The sequence below is a fragment of the Globicephala melas genome, chromosome 2, assembly GCF_963455315.2.
Source record: "Globicephala melas chromosome 2, mGloMel1.2, whole genome shotgun sequence".
NCBI lineage: Eukaryota > Metazoa > Chordata > Mammalia > Artiodactyla > Delphinidae > Globicephala > Globicephala melas.
In genome coordinates, this window is record NC_083315.2 from 131317747 (window position 1) to 131342596 (window position 24850).

At 39.3% G+C, this 24850-nt stretch overlaps 1 protein-coding gene across 2 annotated transcripts; it reads right to left on the reverse strand.

Moving 5' to 3' along the window:
* Positions 1–8321: 8321 nt before the first annotated feature.
* On the reverse strand, positions 8322–24219 carry GMFB (glia maturation factor beta). 2 transcript variants are annotated; one of them, XM_070044964.1, is made up of 7 exons: positions 23948–24060; positions 19608–19704; positions 18170–18219; positions 17204–17253; positions 14918–15000; positions 13805–13878; positions 8322–12234 (listed from the first exon to the last, which is right to left on the reverse strand). In XM_070044964.1, coding segments are annotated over exons 2-7 (330 nt in total). In that variant the 5' UTR covers positions 19609–19704; positions 23948–24060; the 3' UTR covers positions 8322–12162. The 2 variants fall into 2 exon arrangements, with proteins under 2 accessions (XP_069901065.1, XP_030710880.3); XM_030855020.3 differs by lacking the exon at positions 23948–24060 and adding an exon at positions 24080–24219 and having other exon boundaries at positions 8382–12234.
* Between the last annotated feature and the right edge of the window lie 631 nt (positions 24220–24850).

Genomic DNA, 24850 nt, shown 5'->3' on the forward strand with positions numbered 1-24850 from the left:
TAGCTTGTAGCTGGTATCGTTTGATCAGCATCTCCCAGTTCGCTCCACCACCACCCCACCCCCAGCCCTTGGCAACTACCTTTCTACTCTCTATTTCTATGAATTCATCTGTTTTAGATTCCACACATAAGTGAGATCATACAGTATTTGTCTTTCTCTGTCTGACTTGCTTCACTTAGCATAATGCCCTCAAGGGCCATTCCTATTGTTGCAAAAGATAGAATTTCCTTCTTTTTTATGGCTGAATAATATTACTCTGTGTATGTGTTTGTGTGTGTGTGACATTTTCTTTATCCTTTCATCCATCAATGGACACTTTGGTGGTTTCCATGTCTTGGCTATTATAAATAATGGTGCAATGAACAGGGGGATGTAGGTATCTCTTTAGGAAAGTAGTTTCATTCCCTTTGGATAAATACACAGAAGTAGGATTGCTGAATCTTACAGTAGTTCTACTTTTAATTTTTTGAGGAACCTCCATACTGTTTTCCATAGTAGCTATACCTATTTACATTTCCACCACCACTACACAAGGGTTCCCTTTTTCCCACTTCCTTGACAATGCTTGTTATCTCTGTCTTTTTGATGATAGCCATTCTAACAGGTACAAGGTCATATCTCATTGTGGTTTTGATCTACATTTCCCAGATGATTAGTAATGTTGAGCATATTTTCTTGTACCTATTGGCCATTTGCGTGTCTTCTTGGGAGAAATGTCTTTCAAGTCCTTTGCCCAATTTTTAATAGAATTGTTTGAGGTTTTTTGCTACTGAGTTGTATGAGTTCCTTATATTGGTTATTAATATATATATTGGTTATTAATCCCTTCTCAGATAGATGGTTTGCAAATATTTTCTCCCATTCTGTAGGTTGCCATTTCATTTTGCTGATTGTTTCTTTTGCTGTGCAGAAGCTTTTAGCTTGATGTAGTTCCTCTTGTTTATTTTTGCTTTTGTTGCTTCCACTTTTGGTGTCATATCCAAAAAATTGTTGTCAAGAGCCAATGTCAAGGAGCTTTTTCTCTATGTTTTCTTCTAGGAGTTTTATAGTTTCAGGTCTTACATTTAAGTCTTTAATCCATTTTGAGTTAATTTTGTGAGTGGTGTAAGATAGGGGTCCAATTTCATTCTTTTGCATGTGAATATCCAGTTTTCCCAACACAATTTATTGAAGAAACTATCCTGTCCTCACTGAGTATTTTTGGCTCCCTTGTCAAATATTAGTTGACTGTATATGCATGGGTTTATTTCTGGGCTCTTGATTCTGTTCCATTGGTCTATGTGTCTGTTTTTACACTGGTACGATACTATTTTGAATACTATGGCTTAGTGATAAAGTCTGAAATAAGGAATGTGATGCCACCAACTTTGTTCTTCTTTCTCAGGATTGCTTTGGCTATTTGGAGTCTTTTGTAGCTCTATATGAGTTTTAGGATTGTTTTTATTTCTATTTCTATGAAAAATACTGTTGGAATTTTGATAGAGATTGCATTAAATCCATAGATGTCTTTGGGTAGTATGGACATTTTAACAATATTAATTCTTCTGATCCATGAACATGGGATATGTTTCCATTTACTTGTGTCTTCTTCAATTTCTTTCATCAATATCTTAATAGTTTTCAGTGGACAGATCTTTTACCCCCTTGGTTAAATTTATTCCTAAGTATTCTGTTGTTTTTGATGCTACTGTAAATGGGGTTGTTTTCTTTTTTTTAGATAGTTTGTTTTTAGTGAATTGAAATACAACTGAATTTTGTATCTTGGTTTTGTATCCTGCAATTTTACTGAATTCCTTCATTAGTTCTAACAGTTTTTTTGTAGAGTCTTTAGGGTTTTCTATGTTTAAGTTCATATCATCTGCAAACAGAGACAGTTTTACTTCTTCCTTTCCAATTTGGATTCATTTTATTTCTTTTTCTTGCCTAGTTGCTCTGGCTAGAACAACCAGTCTCAAACAGTTAGCTAGGCTCTTCCAAATAAGGCAATTGCTTAAGTATGTATAACCAGTCAAATAATTTCCTTGCTTTGCTTCAGCCTCTATTCTATAAAAGCCTTTCCCTTAGAAAGCTCCTAATCACTTCCAGTTTGGTGCTGCCTGATTTGAATCACTGTTTGCTCAAATAAACTCTTGTCAATTTTAACGTGCCTCTGTTTATCTTTTAATGGGACTATGGAATCCACTTCATATTCCTCACTGGGAACTGATCTGGAGTTTGTTCTAGACTTACAGGGTTCCAGGTTTACAGGTGGTCAAGGATATCACTTCCAGGCAGCCTGGGAACAATGGCAAACTTTGGAGATCTCAGAAAAAGAAAGGTACTTGCATGTTAAGAGATAATGCAGATGAAACTGGAGAAGAGCCACCAATCCTTGGTTCCTGGGCTTAGACGAGATGATAAGGGCAATTCAAGGGAGAAAGAAAGCATTAGAATAGCCTTGCCACCTTTTAGAAAATCTCCAGATAGAAGTTAACTCATTGGCATTTGTAGTCTTATAGCTCTAGTTTAGTTGATCATAGAGCAAGGACAACAACCTCCTATTAATCAACACCTCCTATTACAACTGTATAAGTAAAACATGCCACACAGAACAGAACATTCACAATTTAAAAGCTCATATCTAGGGACTTCCCTGGTGGCGCAGTGGTTAAGAATCCGCCTGCCAATGCAGGGAATGTGGGTTTGATCCCTGGTCTGGGAAGATCCCACATGCCATGGAGCAACTAAGCCCGTGCACCACAACTACTGAGCCCACATGCCACAACTACTGAAGCCCGCACACCTAAAACCCATGCTCCACAAGAGAAGCCACCACAATGAGAAGCCCGTGCATCGCAACAAAGAGTAGCCCCCGCACACCGCAACTAGAGAAAGCCCGTGCACCCAGAGAAGATCCAACGCACCCAAAAAATAAATAAATAAAATAAAATAAAAGCTCATATCTACAAACTACATGAAGAGCTAGTACTGAAATTAAGTCATGGTGAGATTTTGTTTGGAGATTCTTCTCTAGAATAGAAAACATGTTTAAAGAGAAAATATCAGTATTATACAAATACAAATATTGCTGACAACTATGATTGTGTATGTATCATATAAATTAAGCCTGTACCTAATTTGTACCAAATAAATAATGGGAAATAATTTTCCTCAAATTGAAGAATATGAATCCCCAGATTCAAATGGTCCATCAGATATCTAGCACAATGAATGAAACCAGATCCATACCGAGTTGCATCACAGAGACATTTCACAACACCAGAAATAAGAAGATCCCAAAAGCTTCCTGAGAGGAGAAGAATGTAATTTATGAAAGAATTGGAGTCCAACGGGCATCAGACTTCTTTTTGCGGTACGTGGGCCTCTCACTGTTGTGGCCTCTCCCGTTGCGGAGCACAGGCTCCGGACGCGCAGGCTCAGCGGCCACGGCTCACGGGCCCAGCCGCTCTGCGGCATGTGGGATCTTCCCGGACCGGGGCACAAACCCGTGTCCCCTGCATCGGCAGGTGGACTCTCAACCACTGCGCCACCAGGGAAGCCCCATCAGACTTCTTAACAGCACATTGAAGGTAGAAGGTGGAGGAGCAATGACCTTAAAATTCTGAGGGAAATTGATCCATCCTAGAATTTAATACCCAGAAAAGAGATGCCACTCTAAATTCAAATAATTTGAGGAGGTTTTGAAAAAGGGCTAATACTAAAGAGTGGGAAGGGATGCTGGAGTCCTCAAAGCTTTGCTGTTCCCATCACCAGGCCCAAGGATGAAGAGGAGGTGGTGGTTACCAGGATTCAGAAAAAGCAGATCATGTAGAGAGAACTACCTTGAGTGCAGGAATGACTTTCAGTGGAGGGCCACAGCCTGTGGAGGAAGCCCTAATGGAGTGATGGAGAGAATAAATACCCTATCCTCACCCCCTATCCTTCTTAGAGATTGGCTGAAATCAAAAAGAAATCAGAAGGCAAAGGAGCCAGTTGATATAGTTTCTAAACATCAGCCTCCTTGAGGGCACAGACCAGGGTGGAGAAGGACAGAGAGTGGGTCTGGAGAAGCAAACCAAAACTATCTGGCACACCAGCCAAACCACAAATTAACTGTGAGTATGGAGGAAAAACATTTTCAGAAACACAAAAGCTCTCCTCCCATGTGCCGTGAGCCTCAACGTCATGAGTTAACAAGACAGGGAATACATGGGATCCAACCGAGGGGCTCCAGCCAGGAAGCAAGAGGGGGAAACTTCAGGATGACATCTGGCCTCATACCTACAGAGCATCCAGTGTGTGTGCAGATCTAGAGGGAAGATGGGAGGCGGGGAAGTAGGGCTCCAAGGAGAAGAAGGGAACTGACAGCTTTTCCTATATGCTGAAGTATTGGGAAGAATTGCTCTAGGCCTTTTATTAATCTCTTGGGGTATTTGGGCAAAAAATAGCAATGAATACATTAAAAACTAAGAAAATGGGGGGAAATGATACTTATTAATCCAGTAAAACAAAATTTGTAGAAAGAGTAATCATGAAGAAACCCCCCAAAGACATCTAAAATCCAAAAGATGACCCGTAGGAAAGAATCATTGTTTGAATACTTGTCCCACTCTTGGAACCACAGCCAGTTGGTGTTAAATAAAGAAGCAATGACAACCAGCAGTAAGCAACCTACTCACCAGCAGCACGGGATGGATGCTCAAAGAAAGAACCCCTCTAGGAGAACAGAGGCAGCTTGCCCTGGGCAGGTGCATTAGCTAACACCTTTTCTGTCTCCTTCTTCCCCATCCCCAAGCCAGGGGGATAAGTGAGAAAGGCAGTGCAAGGGGACTGAGGACGGGTGCTCCCCACCACCGCCAGCCACAAGTTTAGCCTGTGCTAATGGGGAGAAAAGGTCTGAATCAAATCTGAGACGGAATTTTTAAAAGGAACAGAACGGAATCTTAGTAACAGAAAAGGCACTTTTAACAACTAAGCGACTGACATGTCATGGAAATATATCATTAAGGAAGCTTTCTAACCAGAGGGAAAAAGAGAGGTTTGACAAGGAACAGAGGTAACAGTTTTTTAAAAAAACAACCCAAAATTTGTTATAATATTCCGTTTGAGAATCCTTCATCAGACCAGTTACATAAATTAGAAAAATATCAGATGGTGGTTAAGTGCTATGCAGAGAATGAGAACAGATGGGACGTGAGTATCAATGTGTTGCCACCTTAGGAAGGATGACAGGAAAGCCTCTGAGCGGCACCATTTAAGCTCAGTTCAGAACACAGGAGCCAGCCACAGGAATATTGCAGGGGAAGGGATGAGGGGTGTGCAGAGGGGAGAGCGGGCAATCTTCCCGGGAAGAAGCTACAGCTAGTGAGAAAGACTGAGCTTGCTGTTGGAGGAACAAAAATAAGGCAGCTTGGCTCAGGTGTAGTGGGCTAGAATAGGACAAAATGAGATCAGAGAGGTACGCAGGGCTAGATCTGAGAGCTGACCCTGATGGCAGAACGAGAGAGTTGTACAGTCCCTGACGGCAGCAAGGCAAAGACACGTGTTTCTTGCAGGCCCTGCTCAAAACGCCAGACTGGAGAAACAAAGGGAGGGTACCAGAGTTGACTGCTAGAAGCCAAGAGCTGGGAGGGATGGTTGTAAAGTCACCAGCCATAGGGGGCATGACCCGAGTCAAGGGTCTTGCAGCCAAAGCCCCCACTGGGGGAATTGGCAAGAAACCCATGAAATCATTCCATGGGGGAAAAAAGGTGGTATTTGACACTGACCACGCCAGAGGGCACCAACTCCAGGTTACATCTGTACCAGGTTAATAAGTCTTTTCCTTCTCCCTTATGTTGCCCATTTCCTCCAGTCTCCAAGGGCCCAAAAACACCTAGTGAATGGAGGAGTGAAGCAGGGCAATAATGCGGGACAGGCCACACCCCACGTCACACGGTGGGTTTCCCAGCCTGGAACAAGCTTGAAGGAGGCAGAGTAGAGGAAGGGGAGATGGGAGGGAGGGAGGGAGCTTTAAAGAAAGTAAGATGTTGAAGTTCTGACATTAGGCTAGACTGGAATTTGTATTACCTGAAAAACTGAGCATAATTCCATAATTCTTAAGAGCGACCAGAAAAGCTATGGAGCCAGAGAATTCCTCCAGAGACAAGAGAAGAGGTAACCAAAAATGTCACAGGATTTCTCTGAGTGGTAGACCTTTTCTACCTTTTGCTTAGGGTTAGGCACTTAGTTGGCATTTATGGAGCCATACTGCCATCAAGCAGAGATTGTTTCAGTCAAAGCCAGTTACCAGGTCTCAAGGGATGGAGACAGCCACAGGGCTGGAAGGAACTGGCCCCATGGGGACTGCGGGGGGTTGGGGGGGTTGGTTGTTTTGTCCTGAGGGTGCACCTGGGCAATGGGCTCCTGGCCATAAAGTGTGTGTGTGTGTGTGTGTGTGTGTGTGTTTTAAGAAGATGCTATATTTAGTCCAACAAACAGCAGACTTCATGGTTTAAACGGCATTTGAGATGCTTTTTGAAGATCACTGGTTTTGGCAGGCAGCAGCAGCATGGGGAAGAGGTGTTTCTGTTGGTGGGGGACAGGGCCAGGGCATGTTTGTATAAAAGTTGGGCTGGAGATGGTGTAAATGTAGGGAATAGGGGCAGATGAAACCAGAGGTAGAACTGGGGTTAGGTATTTTATGCAAGTGAACAGACATGTCCATATTGACTTAAGTAATGGAGAGTTTCTAGTAAGGATAGACACGCAGAGGAACGCAGAAAAAGCTGACCAACCAACCAGGCCTCAGAACGAGGGGGACTCTGAAGAGTGGCCCTGGATCAAAGGAGGCCCTAGGAACCTAGAAGCCAGGAGGGTGGCCCTTCAATTCAGGGCTCCATCTTTAACATGGTTCAGCTGCTCACTGCACACCTGCTTCATTCTATACCTCCCCAGCTGGCATCTTCTTTCCCTCTGCTCTGTAGGTTGCACTTGGCCTCTTCTCCATCTAACAGCGTTCTTCCAAGTTCAGCTCCCACTGCTAATGGCCTCATTCAAGAGAATGAGATCATCGTCCCACTATCAGGAATTGAACTATAATTGAATTGTACCTCTTTATAAAGTAACAAGACGGACACCGGGAAAGCAATTGGCCCAGCTCAGTGTTTGGTACCAGTTAGGCAACATCTTAGAGGCTGGTGGCCCTTGGGAGAGATCCTGTGTGTACTGACGATGGGGAGGGAGCTGCAGACAGGAGTACAGCCATGTGGGACAAACCATGGCTGCCTAAAGGCTTGCCCCTTCAGCAAGGAGCAGTGGCAGGGGTATTTCTACCTAACAAACGTCTGTGGTGTATTGGGATCCGCCATCCATTACAGGTAAGGAATAGGTCACAATACGGCAGGACTTAATTCCAGGGTAACAGAATCTATACTTAATTGTGTAGGTAACAGTGTCTAGAATCCACCGCCCCCGCCACGTCCCCATCCCCACTCCTACCCCCACTCGCTGACACACACGTACACGGCCTTCCCCCTGCTTTGTCGGGGCAGCACAAGGTGGCTTTTGGATGCAACCTAGACATTCCGCTTTTTCTTTCCTGTAATTGGAAGAGAGGGTTACCTCAGCAGGGAGCTTTTCATGTAGGCTAGGCGCAGATCTCAAGCAAAGGATGAGAGAACTCCCTGATGCTCAGCGATAAGATCTTTCCTCTAACTGGCTTCCCAACATAGGTAAAAATATACCACACAAGGAGAGAGCATCCACTCAGGGTGCGCCCTCATGCAAATGAGAGTGGGCCCTCACTGTGAGGGTAAGTGATTAGAAATGCTTTTTGATGCTGAAAACTGAAAAGGACAAAAAGACAATGAAGGTGAAAAAATTTAGGAGCTGGCCGTCTGAGTAGCTAAGTGGCTAAATTTGAGAAATAAGGAAGATGTTTCCTCTGGCCAACTCTCCTTGTGAGATTCTTGAATATAGGAAGGCAAAAACAGCTCCTTTCACAACGGTAAACCAACTGTGACTACTACATAGTCAATCACAAGAAGTATATGGTAAAGTCTAAATACTATGTTAAGTACTGTTGACTTGTATTCATTCAATAGATACCCACGACACACAAACCACGGACAACAGTCTGTGATATAGGCAGAATGGGTCTTTAACGGACGTTTAATAAATGGTGATAAACTATATTCAATAAAAGATCCTTCAATTTAATTTGATTTCTTACAAAATACACAGACCCTCTAACTTAGTCTTCCCTTTGAAAGCAAGTGTTCATCATTTGAAATAATGCCCTCTGCCCCTACAAACAAACCATTTTAGTATCAGACCAAGTTTTAGAAATTTTTATAATCTCGTTATATTTTCCCTCCCCCGTTCCTACTTTCGCCAACTGATCCACTTATTTTGCCTCTCAGTTTTTCCAGATAAAGTAAACAACTGAATCTGTGTGGTTCACACAGATGCCACAAGTGAGCCAGGCAGGTAATAGTAAATAACAACAAAAGGGAAAGGAGGCAAGTAAACAATGAAAAGCTATAAGTCCTTTCATGTTAACATTTTATTTAAACCAGTACAAGCACCATGCTTAACAGAAGACTGTCCAAAATAAACATGCAATATGAACTCGCACAGACTGAAACCACAGCTTCAGAAGTTGTGCCAGCTGTTGATTTTGTTAAACGATGACAGGAAACTGTTAAAATTCACAAGACTAAACCATTAATGTTTCAAGCCTCCTGAATGAGATTACATCGGACCACCTAAATCAGTGGGAACTACCCTGGCATGTTAGTGATCTCAAACAATATTCAAGTAATTACACGTGTATGAACTATACTCCAAAAAGCAAGAAAACACAGTTTCTATCACAACCTTAATGTAGTTGTTTTAAATATCATAGGGAGATGATCACTGATTTGAAATGTCAAATGGCATAATAAGAAACAAATTTCTCAAGAATATTCAACTTGGGAGCACTGACGTTAAGTGGCCTAAAAGAGTTACATTGTTCCAGAAATACAAAATAAGATTCGTCCAGAAATGTTTGAGACACTTCTTCACATAAGTTGTAAAGGCTCAAATTCTGTAGGTTCCAGTATTATCAGTCTATTGAACAAACAGGGAAAGCAACCATACTAAGAATATTTGAATTGATAGATTACGAGTTACTCTCTACCTTCCACCAAATGTCAGCATTTAAATTCTTATGAAAATATCTCTTCATCACTAGTCCACATTATGGATTAATGACATTGCTCGTGTTTTAAGGTAGTCCAGACATATTTTTAAGAACCCCTTCCTTACTATCTATATGAGTGGGGAACAAAGACAGCCAAATTTAATTTGGCAATAAACTCCTTTAACTGGAAAATTTTTAAAGTGTCAGACCAGGATACAGTTTATGGCTACGTTCGACTCCTGAAAATAGGAGACAAAAAGGGAGAGAAAAGTGCTGACATTTTGCTACAAAGATCATTTGGTAATGACAATACAAAATTCAGCAACACCCTCTTAAACAAGAGTATGTTTAACTGCACTAGGCATTTAGTAAACTTTTTAGAAATAGACAATTTGAACATTTATTTTAGAAGTCAATTAAACAAAAACAGCCAAACAACTTTTTTCCTAACATAATTGCTTCAATACCAGAACAAAGTGAATACTATTCAAAACTCTTTGACATTTTGGAATTTCAGCATAGTCACCTGAGAACAGTTCGCTTCATATGTCATTTATGTTGCCACAAAAATCATACTAAAAAACATGCTGTGATTACGAGTCAGTTCTATTTTGACAACATTAGATGCTATGCAGAACTTATACAAGGCCAACAATTTCAAAACTAATGGTGACTTAGAAGACCATGAAGGAGGTTCCCAGGAAAAAAGCTGCTGCCAAAAAGGAAAGATGAAGTTTGAAGGCTGAATGGGAATGGCTGTACCAGAAATGGAATGTAAAAACTGGAATTACAAAATCTGGAGTTACTATTAGGGAGAAGGCAGAAAAAGAGATTGAATAGGAAATATACTCAAAAAGAACAATGCAAAATTTGGTTAGATGAAAGGGAAATATATATAAAAAACAGAGAACACTCTAGGACAAGGAATCTATAACTCTCCCTATAGGACCAAGGAAGTGAAAAAAATGTTCTACTGATCCCCTAACCTCATCTATTGTCTTGCAAAAATACATGTTATCGATAAGGAGTCAGACAAGCTCAAAAAAGCATGGTTTATCACAGCTCTTTGTCCCTGTTAGAGAACAGGGGAGCTAAGAGTTCTGTGTATGGAGGTCAATATTATCTGACATTATGGAGGACCTTCCAATTAAATTTTAAAAAAAACACCTAAAACATGCAAGACAAAATAAGGAACCTCACTAAAAAATACATTCTTGCAGCCCTAGATTCTCTTATTGCTGCGAACCTGATGAAACAAAATCTCATTTCCTTCATTCAAAAACATTAGAAGAAGTGTCCAGTCACTTGGATTACATTTGCATTTCTGCAGAATTATAAGCATTATTCTCCAATATCAAAATAGCTGTTTAAAGAATTCTTAAACATCCTGGGTGAAGTTCTCTCTCTCAGGAAATTGGAATAAAGAACACTTCCCATTCATTAACCAAAACAAATACCCCCTCTAGCACTTCCTCATCTCCAACTAACTTCCTATTGCTTCCTGTTTTTTAGATTAGTGAAGCCAAACAGTGTTGGAATAGAAGATTCAATATTGTGAAAATTCCAACTATCTTCACCTCTTTATTAAAGTTGGCACAGAAAGCTTAAAAAAATGCAAAGCACATATGAATGGGAGATACGCCAACATTAAAAAAAAAGCCTTTGCTAGTTTTGAAATGATTAAGATATTCTTAATAAAAGACTTCACTCACCAAATCTGGGTAGTCTTTAGAGTCTCAAGACCTTTTGTCAAATTAATGTCAAGATAATCTTAAACAGTTACTCATATGTTTTTAAAGTACACTATATATCAGAATCCTTGCTTTAATAATGCCAAGGATACCATCATCTAACAAGACAGGTGTCCAGTTTAGAGTATCTTCTGACATTTAGGATGTAAGATGAGATTTCTATTGATGTGTTAATGTTATTAACTATGGCCAAGGTTTTAAGATAAGCATTTTTTTTCCTATGGCACAAAACTAATCACAAATATGCCCCAAATTATAACTCTCAACTGCCATATATTCACCAATGCAAGTAGATAGTTGGAATTTTTAAAATATCAAGTTGATTTTATTACAAATTCCAGATACACATATTAGAAAATTGTTTTACTTGGACCCTTCACAAAAGTATTAATTTCACCAAATCTGGAATACTGGCAGAGTGTAGAAGTCTTAAACTAAATGTAAAGCTAACAAAGGCACAGTATTAACACATGTAAAATAACGAGCATTCACAGGACATTAAGAGGTGCTTTATAAATAAAGTGTTATTAACGTAGATTCAAAACTATCTAGAAATGACACAACCAGGAATGAGGCCCTTAATTAGTTACAATCCATCAATTTCTAAGACTAAAATGCTATTTTCCATAAGAAGAGAACCTAATAGTCATAACTTTATTATAAAATCTAACTTCCAGACCTTAAGAACAAGCAATTGATGAAAAGTTTCTGGACTTGATTAAAAGGATACAGAAAATTAAGAAGGCATGGAATTGATGAAAAAAATGCTTGTAATGCAGATTATACTATAGTAAGTTATTATTCATGGCTCAAAATTGGGTCACTCAAGTCTTTTATCCCAAATTGATTTCAAAGATTTGACAAGTGATAATATGCTATTTTCATATATAAACTGCTATATCCAGTATTTGTCAAAAGGAGGCAACTGTTGTCTATCACAATCTAATACCCACTTTCCAATGGTGTCTGTAAATAGTAACAAATTCTGAACCATAAGTTGTAGAAATTAGTCACAAGAGTGCAAAAAGTCCCTGGAGAGAAGTAGTCCACCTAACAATTACAAATATAAGGAAACACTTTACAAAGTTTCATTACTATGAAGATGATTTCCCCTTTGTTCAAACTTTGAACAAATGAAGAATTTTTCTTTACTGCAGGTAACAGACTGTAAATAACAGTGCATTTTTAGGCATAAATAAGTATTTATGTCTGGTTCCAGTATGGTCAGGTTAATACATAAATACTTTAGAAACACAGAAGTTCACATTAGTGGAAAAATCCAAGTTTCTCACGTAACCATTCTTCAGTTAGGTCTTCGGTATTTCTTATTTCAAATACCTTAAGAAAAAAATCAAATATTTTGTATATTTGAGTATTAAATACCAAATTCTCCTTCCTTTCATGTTGGTCATGACTTAATCTGTGTAAATTAGATATACCTTTACGTTTCTTTAAGTGCTAGGGCCTCAGTTACCAAAGTTTAGCAATCAAGACAGCATAAAATCAAAACTCTTAAAAGCACAAATCTACAAATGTTCTAAAAGAGTAGTTCTGTAAATATTATCCACTAAAAGAGAGAGCCAAGTATACACACTTAAAATCAATCCAGTTAGGAACTGGAAGAGCAGGTGCTGATCCTTCACAGGTGGAGGGAATACAGCTCTTTTTATAAGGATAGATTAGTGGTCCACAGCCACAAATCTCTAGCCAGAATCTGAACACACACAGGCCCAGAAAGTATAACGGCTATAAAAAGACAATTTGTGTAAGACAATGTAATAGAGCAGAAAGGATGGCATTTGAGGCCAGATGAAAGTTTGAATCCTAGCTCTGAAATGTACTAATATACAACCCTAGGCAAGTCATTCATCCTCTGAACCTCAGTTTTCCCAGATAAGAACAGGAGTTTCACCATCAACTTACAGAGCTGTGGTGAGGATTCAATCAGATTATTTGTAAAAGTAACTTGTAAATTGTAATGCCTTAATTCCAGCACTTTAGGGCAGGCCTAGGATTAGAGCAGACATGAGCCTGTTAACAGAGCTCCTTCCTAACCACCCAATCCCCTTAGAGCAACTCCAGCATATTCCCGTGGTACAAATGAGGATACGTAGTGTCTATAAGTTGGTGGTATCAATGACAATCATGTGGGCTAAAGGGAAAAAGCAGAGGGCACTTAAAAACATCACCTGGGTTGATAATTAAGCACCCAAGGGGAAAACCCTGCTCTCCTTAAAATAAAAACTGAAAGGAAATATTATTTAATACCATTCCAGTGATGTAAAATTCTATTTCAAAATGTTAAATGTATATACTTTTTCAACTCAAACTAATGCATGGAAGTTAAATAAAGTTTGAAAGCAAGTACCACTCTTACCTTTAACCTTCAAAAATGCCATAAAACAATGGGAACATGTTAAATCTTGAAGCAGGTGTCTCATATGAAACAGAATGTTCTAATTTAATAAAGCTAATACTATTCTTAAAATTTTAATTTTAGATTTGGAAACAATACAGTTAACTGCATAGCATGGAATTCCTGCACAGAATTTGGTTCATTTAGTCTATGGTAAAGGGCCCAGAGAAGCTTCAAATGCTGCATTTATCTACTAGAAATCACATTATGGAAGATGAAAAATTCTCAATAGATTGAGTAGTTTTCTAAAGCTGCCTATATTTTGAATATGAATTCTTGTAATCAACTTATAATTTTCATTCCAAAAACACACTTTTGGTTAAAGACTTCTATCATTCTATTTCCAACTAATAAAAAGCTCTAGTTTACTGCTCTGTTCTAAATAACTTTCACCTACATAAAGAAATACTTAACTCTTCAGATTACTTGGGTATTGCTCTATTTACAAAGGGAAAAAATTGTCTCAACAAGTTAGTCAAATATAAATGCCACCTTGGTGAGTTCAGCTGTTTGGACTAGCTTATTCTTACTCCCAGCATACATCATCTGTTGTTCAGGCTTACATCCTGGAAGAGACAGATCAGAGTAGAAATGAGACTTAAATTTTGAAAGAGTGATGAGTTTTCATTATTTACTTTATAAAAATGACACATTTAGGATTTCCTATGCTATCAAGTTTACAAAAACTTCTGTCTAAATGTGTAAAGGCTGTATTTTGAGTCTTACACTGCATACTGCCTGCACAAAGAGAAACAGCTATATTACTAATGAACAAGGCTTTAGGTCAGCAAAAATAAATGAGGCTAGATCTCTAAAGATCTTGACTTTTAGAGCCTTGCAAATACTTTAAAACTTTTCAGCACTTAGTTTTGATGGTAAATATCAAGACGAATTTTACAAAGGCCTAATACGTATAGGTTTGGGGATGCTGTTGGGTCAGTAGTGTCAGGAGACTGACTCTGAAAAAAGGTTACGGTCTGTTTACGTATTAATTAAAAAATAGACTGCAGTATATTTTAAGTGCTACATAAATGATACAAATAATAAAGTTCAGGGAGGAGTTCAGTGAGCAGAAACTTTATTGTGGGCTTGAATGGTGGTGGCAGTGGGAGTTCTGGTGATAATGGATACTTTAAATACGAATAAGCCATTTTAATATCCAATGTAAGCTACTCTGGGACTATTTTCAAGATTATAGGCATATCACTGGTAACTACTATTTTAAAAATAAACACCAAATATATATCATAATCATACACATAGTTCAAATACTTATAAATAAAATTAAAATACAGAAGAAAATGTACTTTTGATATTTTAAAATGTCATTACATTTTCCTTAAAATCAATTCCTTAAAACATCTGTACAATTTGACCTAACTACACGTCTAGGAATCTATCCTAAGAAAAGCAAGTTCTAAGAGATGATGCTTTATAGTAACATCCTTTTAGGGATGCATTCATGTGCGTATGGGCGTGCGCACATACTGCAATTTAGGTTATTCAACACTTTTCCTCCTTAAAACGAGCATAGTATTTGTCTAGTATAAAAATGGTTTAATTTGATCAGAACCAAATATGCACTATTTAAAGAAATTCACTTACCAACAGGACTGGAGAAAATAAAGCACAGAGGGTATGAAACTCTTCCATCATCATGTTGATACTTATAACTATATACAATGAAGGTTTTTCTCAAGTTAAGGAAACTAAAATTACTGCTCTGTTTGAGACAAGTACTTATCAACAAAGTTCTGAAAGAAAACACGCACCAGGGGAGCTAGTGGGTGGCAAATTTCTATCCTAACCATTTAGGCCACACCTTCATTATTCATTATCTTTCCACAAAATTATAAATGGGCCCCCCGCCAAAAGTTATAACATCTTATACTCTCTCACAAATAAATTTATTAAAAGTATAGATTTAATATGGATTTTTTCTTTCTCAATTTTTATTATAAACATGTAATAATAAAAGGAACTTTTAAAAAATAATATTAATTTTTTGGTTCTTTTCCAATATGAGCATACATTTTATTGAATAATTTGGTCATGATCATGGTGTAGAAGAAAATTTTGTAAACTATGTCTTTTAAAAGTTGAACAAATGCACTGGCATTTTTCACAGAACTAGAACAAAAAATTTTGCAATTTGTATGGAAACACAAAAGACCCCGAATAGCCAAAGCAATCTTGAGAACGAAAGAAGGAACTGGAGGAATCAGGCTCCCAGACTTCAGACTATACTACAAAGCTACAGTTATCAAGACGGTATGGTACTGGCACAAAAACAGAAAGATAGATCAATGGAACAGGATAGAAAGCCCAGAGATAAACCCACGCACATATGGTCACCTTATCTTTGACAAAGGAGGCAGAAATGTACAGTGGAGAAAGGACAGCCTATTCAATAAGTGGTGCTGGGAAAACTGGACAGCTACATGTAAAAGTATGAGATTAGATCACTCCCTAACACCATACACAAAAATAAGCTCAAAATGGATTAAAGACCTAAATGTAAGGCCAGAAACTATCAAACTCTTAGAGGAAAACACAGGCAGAACACTCTATGACATAAATCACAGCAAGGTCCTTTTTGACCCACCTCCTAGAGAAATGGAAATAAAAACAAAAGTAAACAAATGGGACCTAATGAAACTTAAAAGCTTTTGCGCAGCAAAGGAAACCATAAAGAAGACCAAAAGACAACCCTCAGAATGGGAGAAAATATTTGCAAATGAAGCAACTGACAAAGGATTAATCTCCAAAATTTATAAGCAGCTCATGCAGCTTAATAACAAAAGAACAAACAACCCAATCCAAAAATGGGCAGAAGACCTAAATAGACATTTCTCCAAAGAAGATATACAGAGTGCCAACAAACACATGAAAGAATGCTCAACATCACTAATCATTAGAGAAATGCAAATCAAAACTACAATGAGATATCATCTCACACCAGTCAGAATGGCCATCATCAAAAAATCTAGAAACAATAAATGCTGGAGAGGGTGTGGAGAAAAGGGAACCCTCTTACACTGTTGGTGGGAATGTAAATTGATACAGCCACTGTGGAGAACAGTATGGAGGTTCCTTAAAAAGCTACAAATAGAACTACCATATGACCCAGCAATCCCACTACTGGGCATATACCCTGAGAAAACCATAATTCAAAAAGAGTCATGTACCAAAATGTTCATTGCAGCTCTATTTACAATAGCCCAGAGATGGAAACAACCTAAGTGTCCATCATCGGATGAATGGATAAAGAAGATGTGGCACATATATACAATGGAATATTACTCAGCCATAAAAAGAGACGAAATTGAGCTATTTGTAATGAGGTGGATAGACCTAGAGTCTGTCATACAGAGTGAAGTAAGTCAGAAAGAGAGAGACAAATACCGTATGCTAACACATATATATGGAATTTAAAAAAAAAAAAATGTCATGAAAAACCTAGGGGTGAAACAGGAATAAAGACACAGACTTACTAGAGAATGGACTTGAGACTATGGGGAGGGGGAAGGGTAAACGGTGACAAAGCGATAAAGAGGCATGGACATATATACACTACCAAACGTAAGGTAGATAGCTAGTGGGAAGCAGCCGCATAGCACAGGGAGATCAGCTCGGTGCTTTGTGACCGCCTGGAGGGGTGGGATAGGGAGGGTGGGAGGGAGGGAGACGCAAGCGGGAAGAGATATGGGAATATATGTATATATATAACTGATTCATTTTGTTGTGAAGCTGAAACTAACATACCATTGTAAAGCAATTATACTCCAATAAAGATGTTAAAAAAAAAAAAAGTTGAACAAATGAACTTCATAAATAAAATGGTGACCACTTAAAAAAACAAATCTTTCTAAAGCACTAAGAAAAGGATATCGAGGTTGTCGTTCAGGTAGTTCATCTTTAAGTTCATCTGGTGAAATGCCCTGGAACCATAAAGAAAACAACTTTTAAACATTTTCTTACCCATAAATTCTTGAGAGATATACCAAGCACCTATTCTACTAATAGGTATAAATTCATAACCTTATACCACAACATAAAATTTTATTTTACTAAATTGTACATAAGCTGAGGTTATTAAAACCTCAGTGCAATGAAAGCCTACTCCAGCCCACTCAGTTTAGCTCTGTGTATTAACTAAACATGGGGCTGAGAGGCAGAGTAGTCTATGCTCATGTTCCAATTGTCAGGAAATACTGAGTGAGATAAGCCAACTCCTCAGAGCAACAACAATATCTGATTTAGGGGAAAAAAGTTAATTTCTTTTCACTCTAAATTAGTTACTTGACAAACTAAATACTTAGGTTAAAGGGCTTTACTTTTTAATTACTGGCCAACCAATTTAGAAGCAAGTTATAAAGCTGATTCAGTTTTGGGGCTTCCCTGGTGGCGCAGTGGTTGGGAGTCCACCTGCCGATGCAGGGGACATGGGTTCGTGCCCCAGTCCGGGAGGATCCCACATGCTGCGGAGCGGCTGGGCCCGTGAGCCATGGCCGCTGAGCCTGCGCGTCCGGAGCCTGTGCTCCGCGACGGGAGAGGCCGCAGCAGTGAGAGGTCCGCGTACAGCAAAAAAAAAAAAAAAAAAAGTTGATTCAGTTTTTACTAGACATATAGCCCTAACTTCTACTACTTATTACCCTGGATTTCATTAATGTTTTATGGAAGGTGATTATATTACCAAGACAATGCACTACACAATAATTAGCACATGCTTTTCATGCATAATGATCATGTCTAAAGGTTTAGAACTCGCTTTAGAAGTAACTGTAACTAATATAGCATCTTTTGGGCAATAATAATTGCTTAATGATAAAATTATATTTAGCTGATCCAACAAACCTCAAGCTCTTCATCCAGCACCACCAGGCGTTTATCCTTATCAATTTTCACTAAAATAAAAATATAGTATGAGTAAACTGTGATTCTGATGTGACTTGATCTACCCAACCCGCAGAGTCCTAGCCCTTTTTTTGGCATCCAAAATTAAAACAGGAAGAAACACAAGCATAAAACACAAGCTTGACTCTACAAGCAGTCAGCATTTAAAAGCTTTTACCCAGAATTCCCAGCACCTAATTTGCTAATTTAGAACTTTATGTCAACTCCTTACATTTACTGTGTATATGAAGAACTTCGTAACTCAAATGCACTTCCTAGATGATAAGAAAAGGTCTGAAAAGGTCATTGTGACTGAGACTGGTTTATTGCACATGGTTAGAATTGCAAGCAAAACGTGGACCAAGGGTCAGGACAGAACAACCGCCAGATTCCCAGCTTCTCCAGAGTCAGGATTTCATGGTGCAGTATGAGTATTCTGAGAAAGTGAATTACCAAATAGTAGTGATATCTCTATTAAAATACATGCAACAGAGCCCAAAGCCAAACTGAAATACGTTTAGATAATCTATGCCTATATTCTTTTCCGTTACTCTGAAAAGTTATCTAATTTTTTATTTTGCACTAATTTCATAGTAAATCCTGTGAGACACAATATGATCTCAAATAGCTTTACTCTTTGTGGCAAAGTGGCACTGACGCACATTGTCACTTTAAAGAACTGTATGCCTACGTTGTAGTATTTGTTTGTAAAAGAACCATAATTCAACAAGCTGTCACCACCTCATTAATTCACATCTGCCAGATGCATCTGTTAACAGTATATAGAGTTTTACATTCTCACCCCCTCATTCTTCCTTTATCTTTCTAAATCACTACCCACATATTAAATATTACCTAAGAATATAAAAGAAATCTGCATAACATCACATACAGTTCACAGTGGAAGAGGCAATATACAAATCATTCTTTCTACTGTCAAAAGTCAGTGACACTTAAAAGTACTCTCCATGAAACTAGAGTTCAAGTCTACAATTGAATTAAGACCTCAAATCACTTTGAACATAATGCTGAACTGTACCACTTTAGGTGTAGGCAAAGATGTCTGTCTGAGGATTAATGGCCAGGCTATTTTTAGTCCCCTGAGAAGTTAAAGGATGGAGTTGGATGGGTCACTACAAATGACCAAGTGACCAAGAAGATGATCATCTTCTCCAGAGCTGTGTAGGCAGCTGAGGGTGGAGGCAGGACACTCTGCCTCTGTTCTGTTACAGTAGCTGCTACTTTTTAAAATGACCTAACAGATGGGGGCTGGTGGGGGGGGGGGAATTAAAACTGGAGGAGGTAACTTTCTAAAGGTTCAGGTTATTCGATGTAGCTATAGGATAAAGCCAAACTCCAAACTAAGACCATGTAACGGAGACAATCGTTTTTAGCTTACTTATAATGGCAGCATTGTTCGTCTCTTTGCGAAAACGAAACTTTCTCAGCTTTTCCACTAAATCTTCAGCAACATCACAAACTACCAAAGACTCACTCTAGAAAAGACAAAAATCATGTTATCAAATGCCATGACTTCAATATACATATGTACATGTTAAAGTTATAAAACCTAATACCTTTATGAAGGTATACTGACACCTACAAATGTCATAATTATGTGAAAGTATTAATGTGAAACACATGAACACTTAAAGAGCTTTTAAATCTACCAAGCTTTGTATCTACGTTATTAAATTATACACATTTGTTCATCTTATATGTAGGGTATACTTTCTCTTTGGCTACTAAATATCTCAAAGAACTAGACACATAATAATGTGCAATTTCATCAGAACTGTAGAGGAAGGGAAGAATAAGGGAAAAGTCAAGGATCATTGCTGTTAGAAAGTATAATATTTTTGCACTATGCAGCAAGAACAGGAAAATCATCTTATTACACTTAGAGTTAATAAGGCCTTAGTTCATTTTTGAGTCTCACAACTATGAAAAAATAAAAAGAAGCAAAAGTTATGAAAAATAAACCATAGGAGTAAAGACCGATTACATTTTATATCTTAATTAAATGACTACACGGATCAAAAAAAAAGGAGCTATTAAGAATTATGAAAGCAAAACCAGATGAAACAAATATAAACACTCAAAGAACCTTTTATAAATTATGAATAAATATTAGAAACTCTTCTCCAGAAATCTGGCAAGGAAATTATCAAAAGCACTCTTCTTTTAGTGGTACAAATGCACTATTGATTGCAAGCATGTGGATGGAAATCTTTTTCTTTAATGTGTAAACTTTGAACACATACAAAAGTAGAGAATAGTATAGTGAAATCCTATGCACTTAACACTCAGCTTCAACCATAATCAACACATAGCTAATCTTATTTCATCCAAAAACCTCAATACTGCCCCCATGGACCGTCATATAGGAAAGGCCCAAAGTCATTTTAACTATAAATATTTTAATATGTATTAATAAAATGACAGTATGTGCCATTAAAAACATAATGACAATAACATTATCTCACCTAAAAAAAAACTAATAATAATTCCAGTGAATTATTCAAGTAGAGTTCAAAGTTCAAATTTCCCTATTGTTTTAATTTTTTTTTTTTTCTTTTTTAACAGTGAGTTTGATTGAGTCAGGTTCCAAACAAGGTCCACATTCTTTGGTCTCTTCATATATGGGTCTCCCCCCACCACCCACTTCTTCAGAAAATTATAAGTGTTTTGAGACCAATGCCAAAATACATGTCTCATTACAATCTGAAAGAATTAAGGCTTCAAATTTTAAGTTAAAAGGAAAATTTAAGAAAAGCCTGCTTTTTCATCCTGTGTTGGGTAAATAAGAGCATATGTTACAACAGTAAATAGCTATCAATTTTAAGTTGTCCTTTAAATTCATAACACTGGTAACATATAAGTTATGATATACCATAGGATGTGCTATTTATACAATTAGAAAGTACATCCCACCAATACATATTATCCAATAAATTAGGTTCCTGTAGGAGTCATGTATGTCCATCCTTTTACTTCTCTTTAGAGAAAGAAATGCTAAGTCATATGGAGCTTCCTGAATGCAGTATTCAAGCCTAGTCTATTTTTTCCTATCTTTCAAGAAAGATATAAATCAGAAAACTAGAATTTCCAATCTTTCATCAACCAAAGATAGAACCCTTTAGTAGAAACTAATAAATACTTTACATTTTTGTAGGCAAAGAGCAATTTGTCATGAGTCTTATCTTACAGTTCTGATACCCAGAGCTGCCTGTGCAATCCTGACACTCTAAGAATAGTAAACCAAGTGAAAAACATGCTGTGATTTAATCTATATTGCTTTTTTTTTCATTTTCACCCCTCCCAATACCTTAATAAGGCCAAAAATTCCTTCCTACAAGAAAAAGGACCACGGCTCAGCCAACTCTAATGCTTCCAGTCAACAGAAGCATTTAAAAATCAGTATGACACCCTGAAAACAACACTGTATGGTAAATATTAACATACAAAGTGGAGAGTTGAACTCAAGTGGTCATCTATTGGATAATCCACACAATGAACATTTAATGAGTGTTAGCACGTGCTAAGTGCTAGGGATACAATGATATAAGATAAATAGATTAAAACTATGGGCCCCTCAAGGAGCTTATAAAGTCTATTAGAAAACAGACGTACATAAAAATCATCAGGTAAAAAAATATACATTTGTTTGTACCTAGGATAAGAGCTGGAAAGGAGAGAAACTTGATGTTATGAGAACTTATGACTAGTGGACAACAGCATGGTTACAGGAGACTTGCCTGAAAAAGGCATCTAAAGGACCAAAACTGCCTATGTAAAGGCCCTTTGATTAAAGTGAGCACAGCACATCTAAGATAACGAAAGGCCACTGTGACTCAAGCACAGAGAACGAGCTGTAACACGTACAAGAGGAGGCTGGCAGGGGCTGGACCACATAGGGCCCAGTGGGTTATACTAAGTATTTTGGTCTCTATCCTATGAGCAAAGGGAAGCCACTAAGGTGTTTTAAGTAGGTGGTGACAGGGAAAGTGATCAGATTGCATGCAGGAAACAGGCAGTGCACCTGGATGAATAGACCAAGACTTGTTAACTGACAAGCCTAGCCCAGGTGAGAGACGAAAAGTAGCTTAGACAGACTGATGAGGATAAAGAGAAGCAGGTGAATTCTGTTAATAATTGTTAACGTGTATTAAAGGCTATGAGAAAACACTGTGCTATGTAATTTACATGGATCTCTCTTCATCCTCAAAACAATCCCATTAGATGGGTATTATAGTATACCCAATTTGCAATAAACTTATTAATAAGATTTAGAGAGGTTAAGTATATTCCCCAAAGTTATGCAACTAGGGGAGCCAGGACTCAAGCCAGACAGCCTGACTTTAGCCCACACTTAACCACCACAAAGGAGCTGGTGACAGACAATACTGGGAGGGGTGGATCGGTAAAAAAGGTGACTCCTAAGCTTTTTGGCTTGTGTAAGACTTAAACAGTGCTACCTTCCACTAAGTTAAGGAACACTGAGGAACACCAGGTTTGAGGGGAAGGAGATGAGTTCTATTTTGGACAAACTGAGGGGGCTTTGAGGCACTCAAGAGGGGAAAAGCTTCCCAGGGGATGTTAACTAAATAGTGGGATATAAATATCTGTGCTGGATCTCAGAAGCAAGGTCTGCACTACAAATTCACAAGTCATCTACATATAGGTAAGTGGTAATTGAAGCTATGAGTGCAGGTAAGAAACGAAGGAGAAAAAAATACAAAATGTTAAATGAAGCATTAGGATGGAGCCTAGGACTCCTACTTGTGATCTACAGGATAGGAGAAATGCATGGGACACAGACAGACCAACAGGAGACGACGTAGGAGAAAAACCAGTTCTGTATCCTAGAAGCCAAGGGGGAAGCATGAGGGAAGAAAATGCTTCAAAGAGGGGAGCGTGATCAACACCCAGAATGCAGCTGAAAGGTCAGGAAACGTGAGAATTGAAGAGTGAGTCCCTTGGATTTAGTGACCAAGACAAGATCTATTCGATGGAAGTGGGTTGAGCAATGGGTGGGAGAATAGAACAGAGAATAGAACAGAGAATAGAACAGTGGGAGTTTTGTGTTTTGCTTGTAATTAAAGACACGAGAAGCATATTTTAAAACCCGATGGGGAAGATGCAGGAGATCCTCGTTGGGTAACTAATTTAATTCTACACTTTATTTTTGAGCGCGGGGTCTAACCCATACGAGACGGAAGCCAAAACCCCCAGACCGCGCAAAACTAAGATTTTGACAGTTACTTTAAGGCCAAGGGTCAAAGCACTGGGTCAAAAGATTTCCAACTGCCATAACTCGAAGAAAGCATGGATAAAGAGAAATCCTTAGAGGCAGGCCAAGGGAAGGAGGAAAAAGAAACTAAGGTGAGGCCGAGAGAATGGAGTAAGAATTCGAGCCCTTCCCCGCAAAGGCGGCCAGGCCGAAAGTGCTCGGCGTCCGCCGGCCCTTTGGGCCTGGCCCGGCCCTGGGAGAAAAGCCGGCGTTTGGGGGAGCCCTCGCCTGGGCCAGACCCACGGCCCCTCCGACGCTTCAGCGCAGCAGCAGCTAAAACCTTCCATCCAGAAGGACCCGGTGAGAATCACCCACCCGCGCTGGTCGCACCCTAGTCGCCAAGCCCGCTGGACGATTCGACCCCGGGCCCGGCAGGAGGATGCTGCCCTTAGGCGAGGCGGCAGCGTCCGCGGGCGGAGGCCAAGACTCAGACTCGGGGTACCCACCAGCAGCCGGGCCGGAAGCGGCGCCGACCCACCCCGGGCGCTGCCCGCCGAGACCGGTTCTGGCAAACAGGAAAGCCCGGCGGGCTGGCCCAGCCCTCCGGCCGGCCCCCACCCTCCCCGGCAGCAACTCACCATTTTCCTTCCGGCCGTCAGCAGCCTTTCGCCTTCCCTCGGGTCCCTTTAAGAATGGCACGACAGCCGCCTCCCTTCCTGCCCGGCGCCAGGCAGAGCCGCCCCCACCAAGCTACGCGGCAGCGGCAGGCCGGCACGTGACGGTGGACGGCGGGCTGCGCGGCTCAAAATTAGCCGAAACGCGAGCGCCCGCTTGCTCTTCAGCCACCGTAAGGGAGGATGCCCTGTCTGATTGGGAGTGGACAACCGTGCCAAAATACACTCTTAAAACTCAAGCCAGTTTTTGCTTCCTTTTAACTTTCCTCTGAGATCAATTTCCTGGTGACATGATTAAGTCAACGATTTCAGTGGTAAATGTGTGCGTTAACCCTGGCTTCCCTCCCACCCTTTCCGGAACCCTACCCCAGACTCCCACCAGCTTCTGGGACTTGATTAATACATTTCTTTTCTCAATGGTGTTTATTTATTGAAGTATGATTGAATGATGATTGATGTCTAGATGAGTGCTCTCATCTAGAGCCGTTGTCTAATCGCACATTAAGAAGTTTCTGTAGGAGGTGCCGACTTACTGGAGCAAGTTTACTTTTGAATGTGGTGGGGAAAGTAGTTGAGAAGAAGTAAGGTTCGAACTCAGAATGCATACAGGTGCCTTCAATGAAAGAAGCTGCCTGAGGCAAGGTCTCACGGTGTTTACAGCTTATCCCCAGCTGCTAGCATGATGCCCCATCCATAGTAGATGCTCAATTCATATTTGCCGAAAGAGTGAAAGAA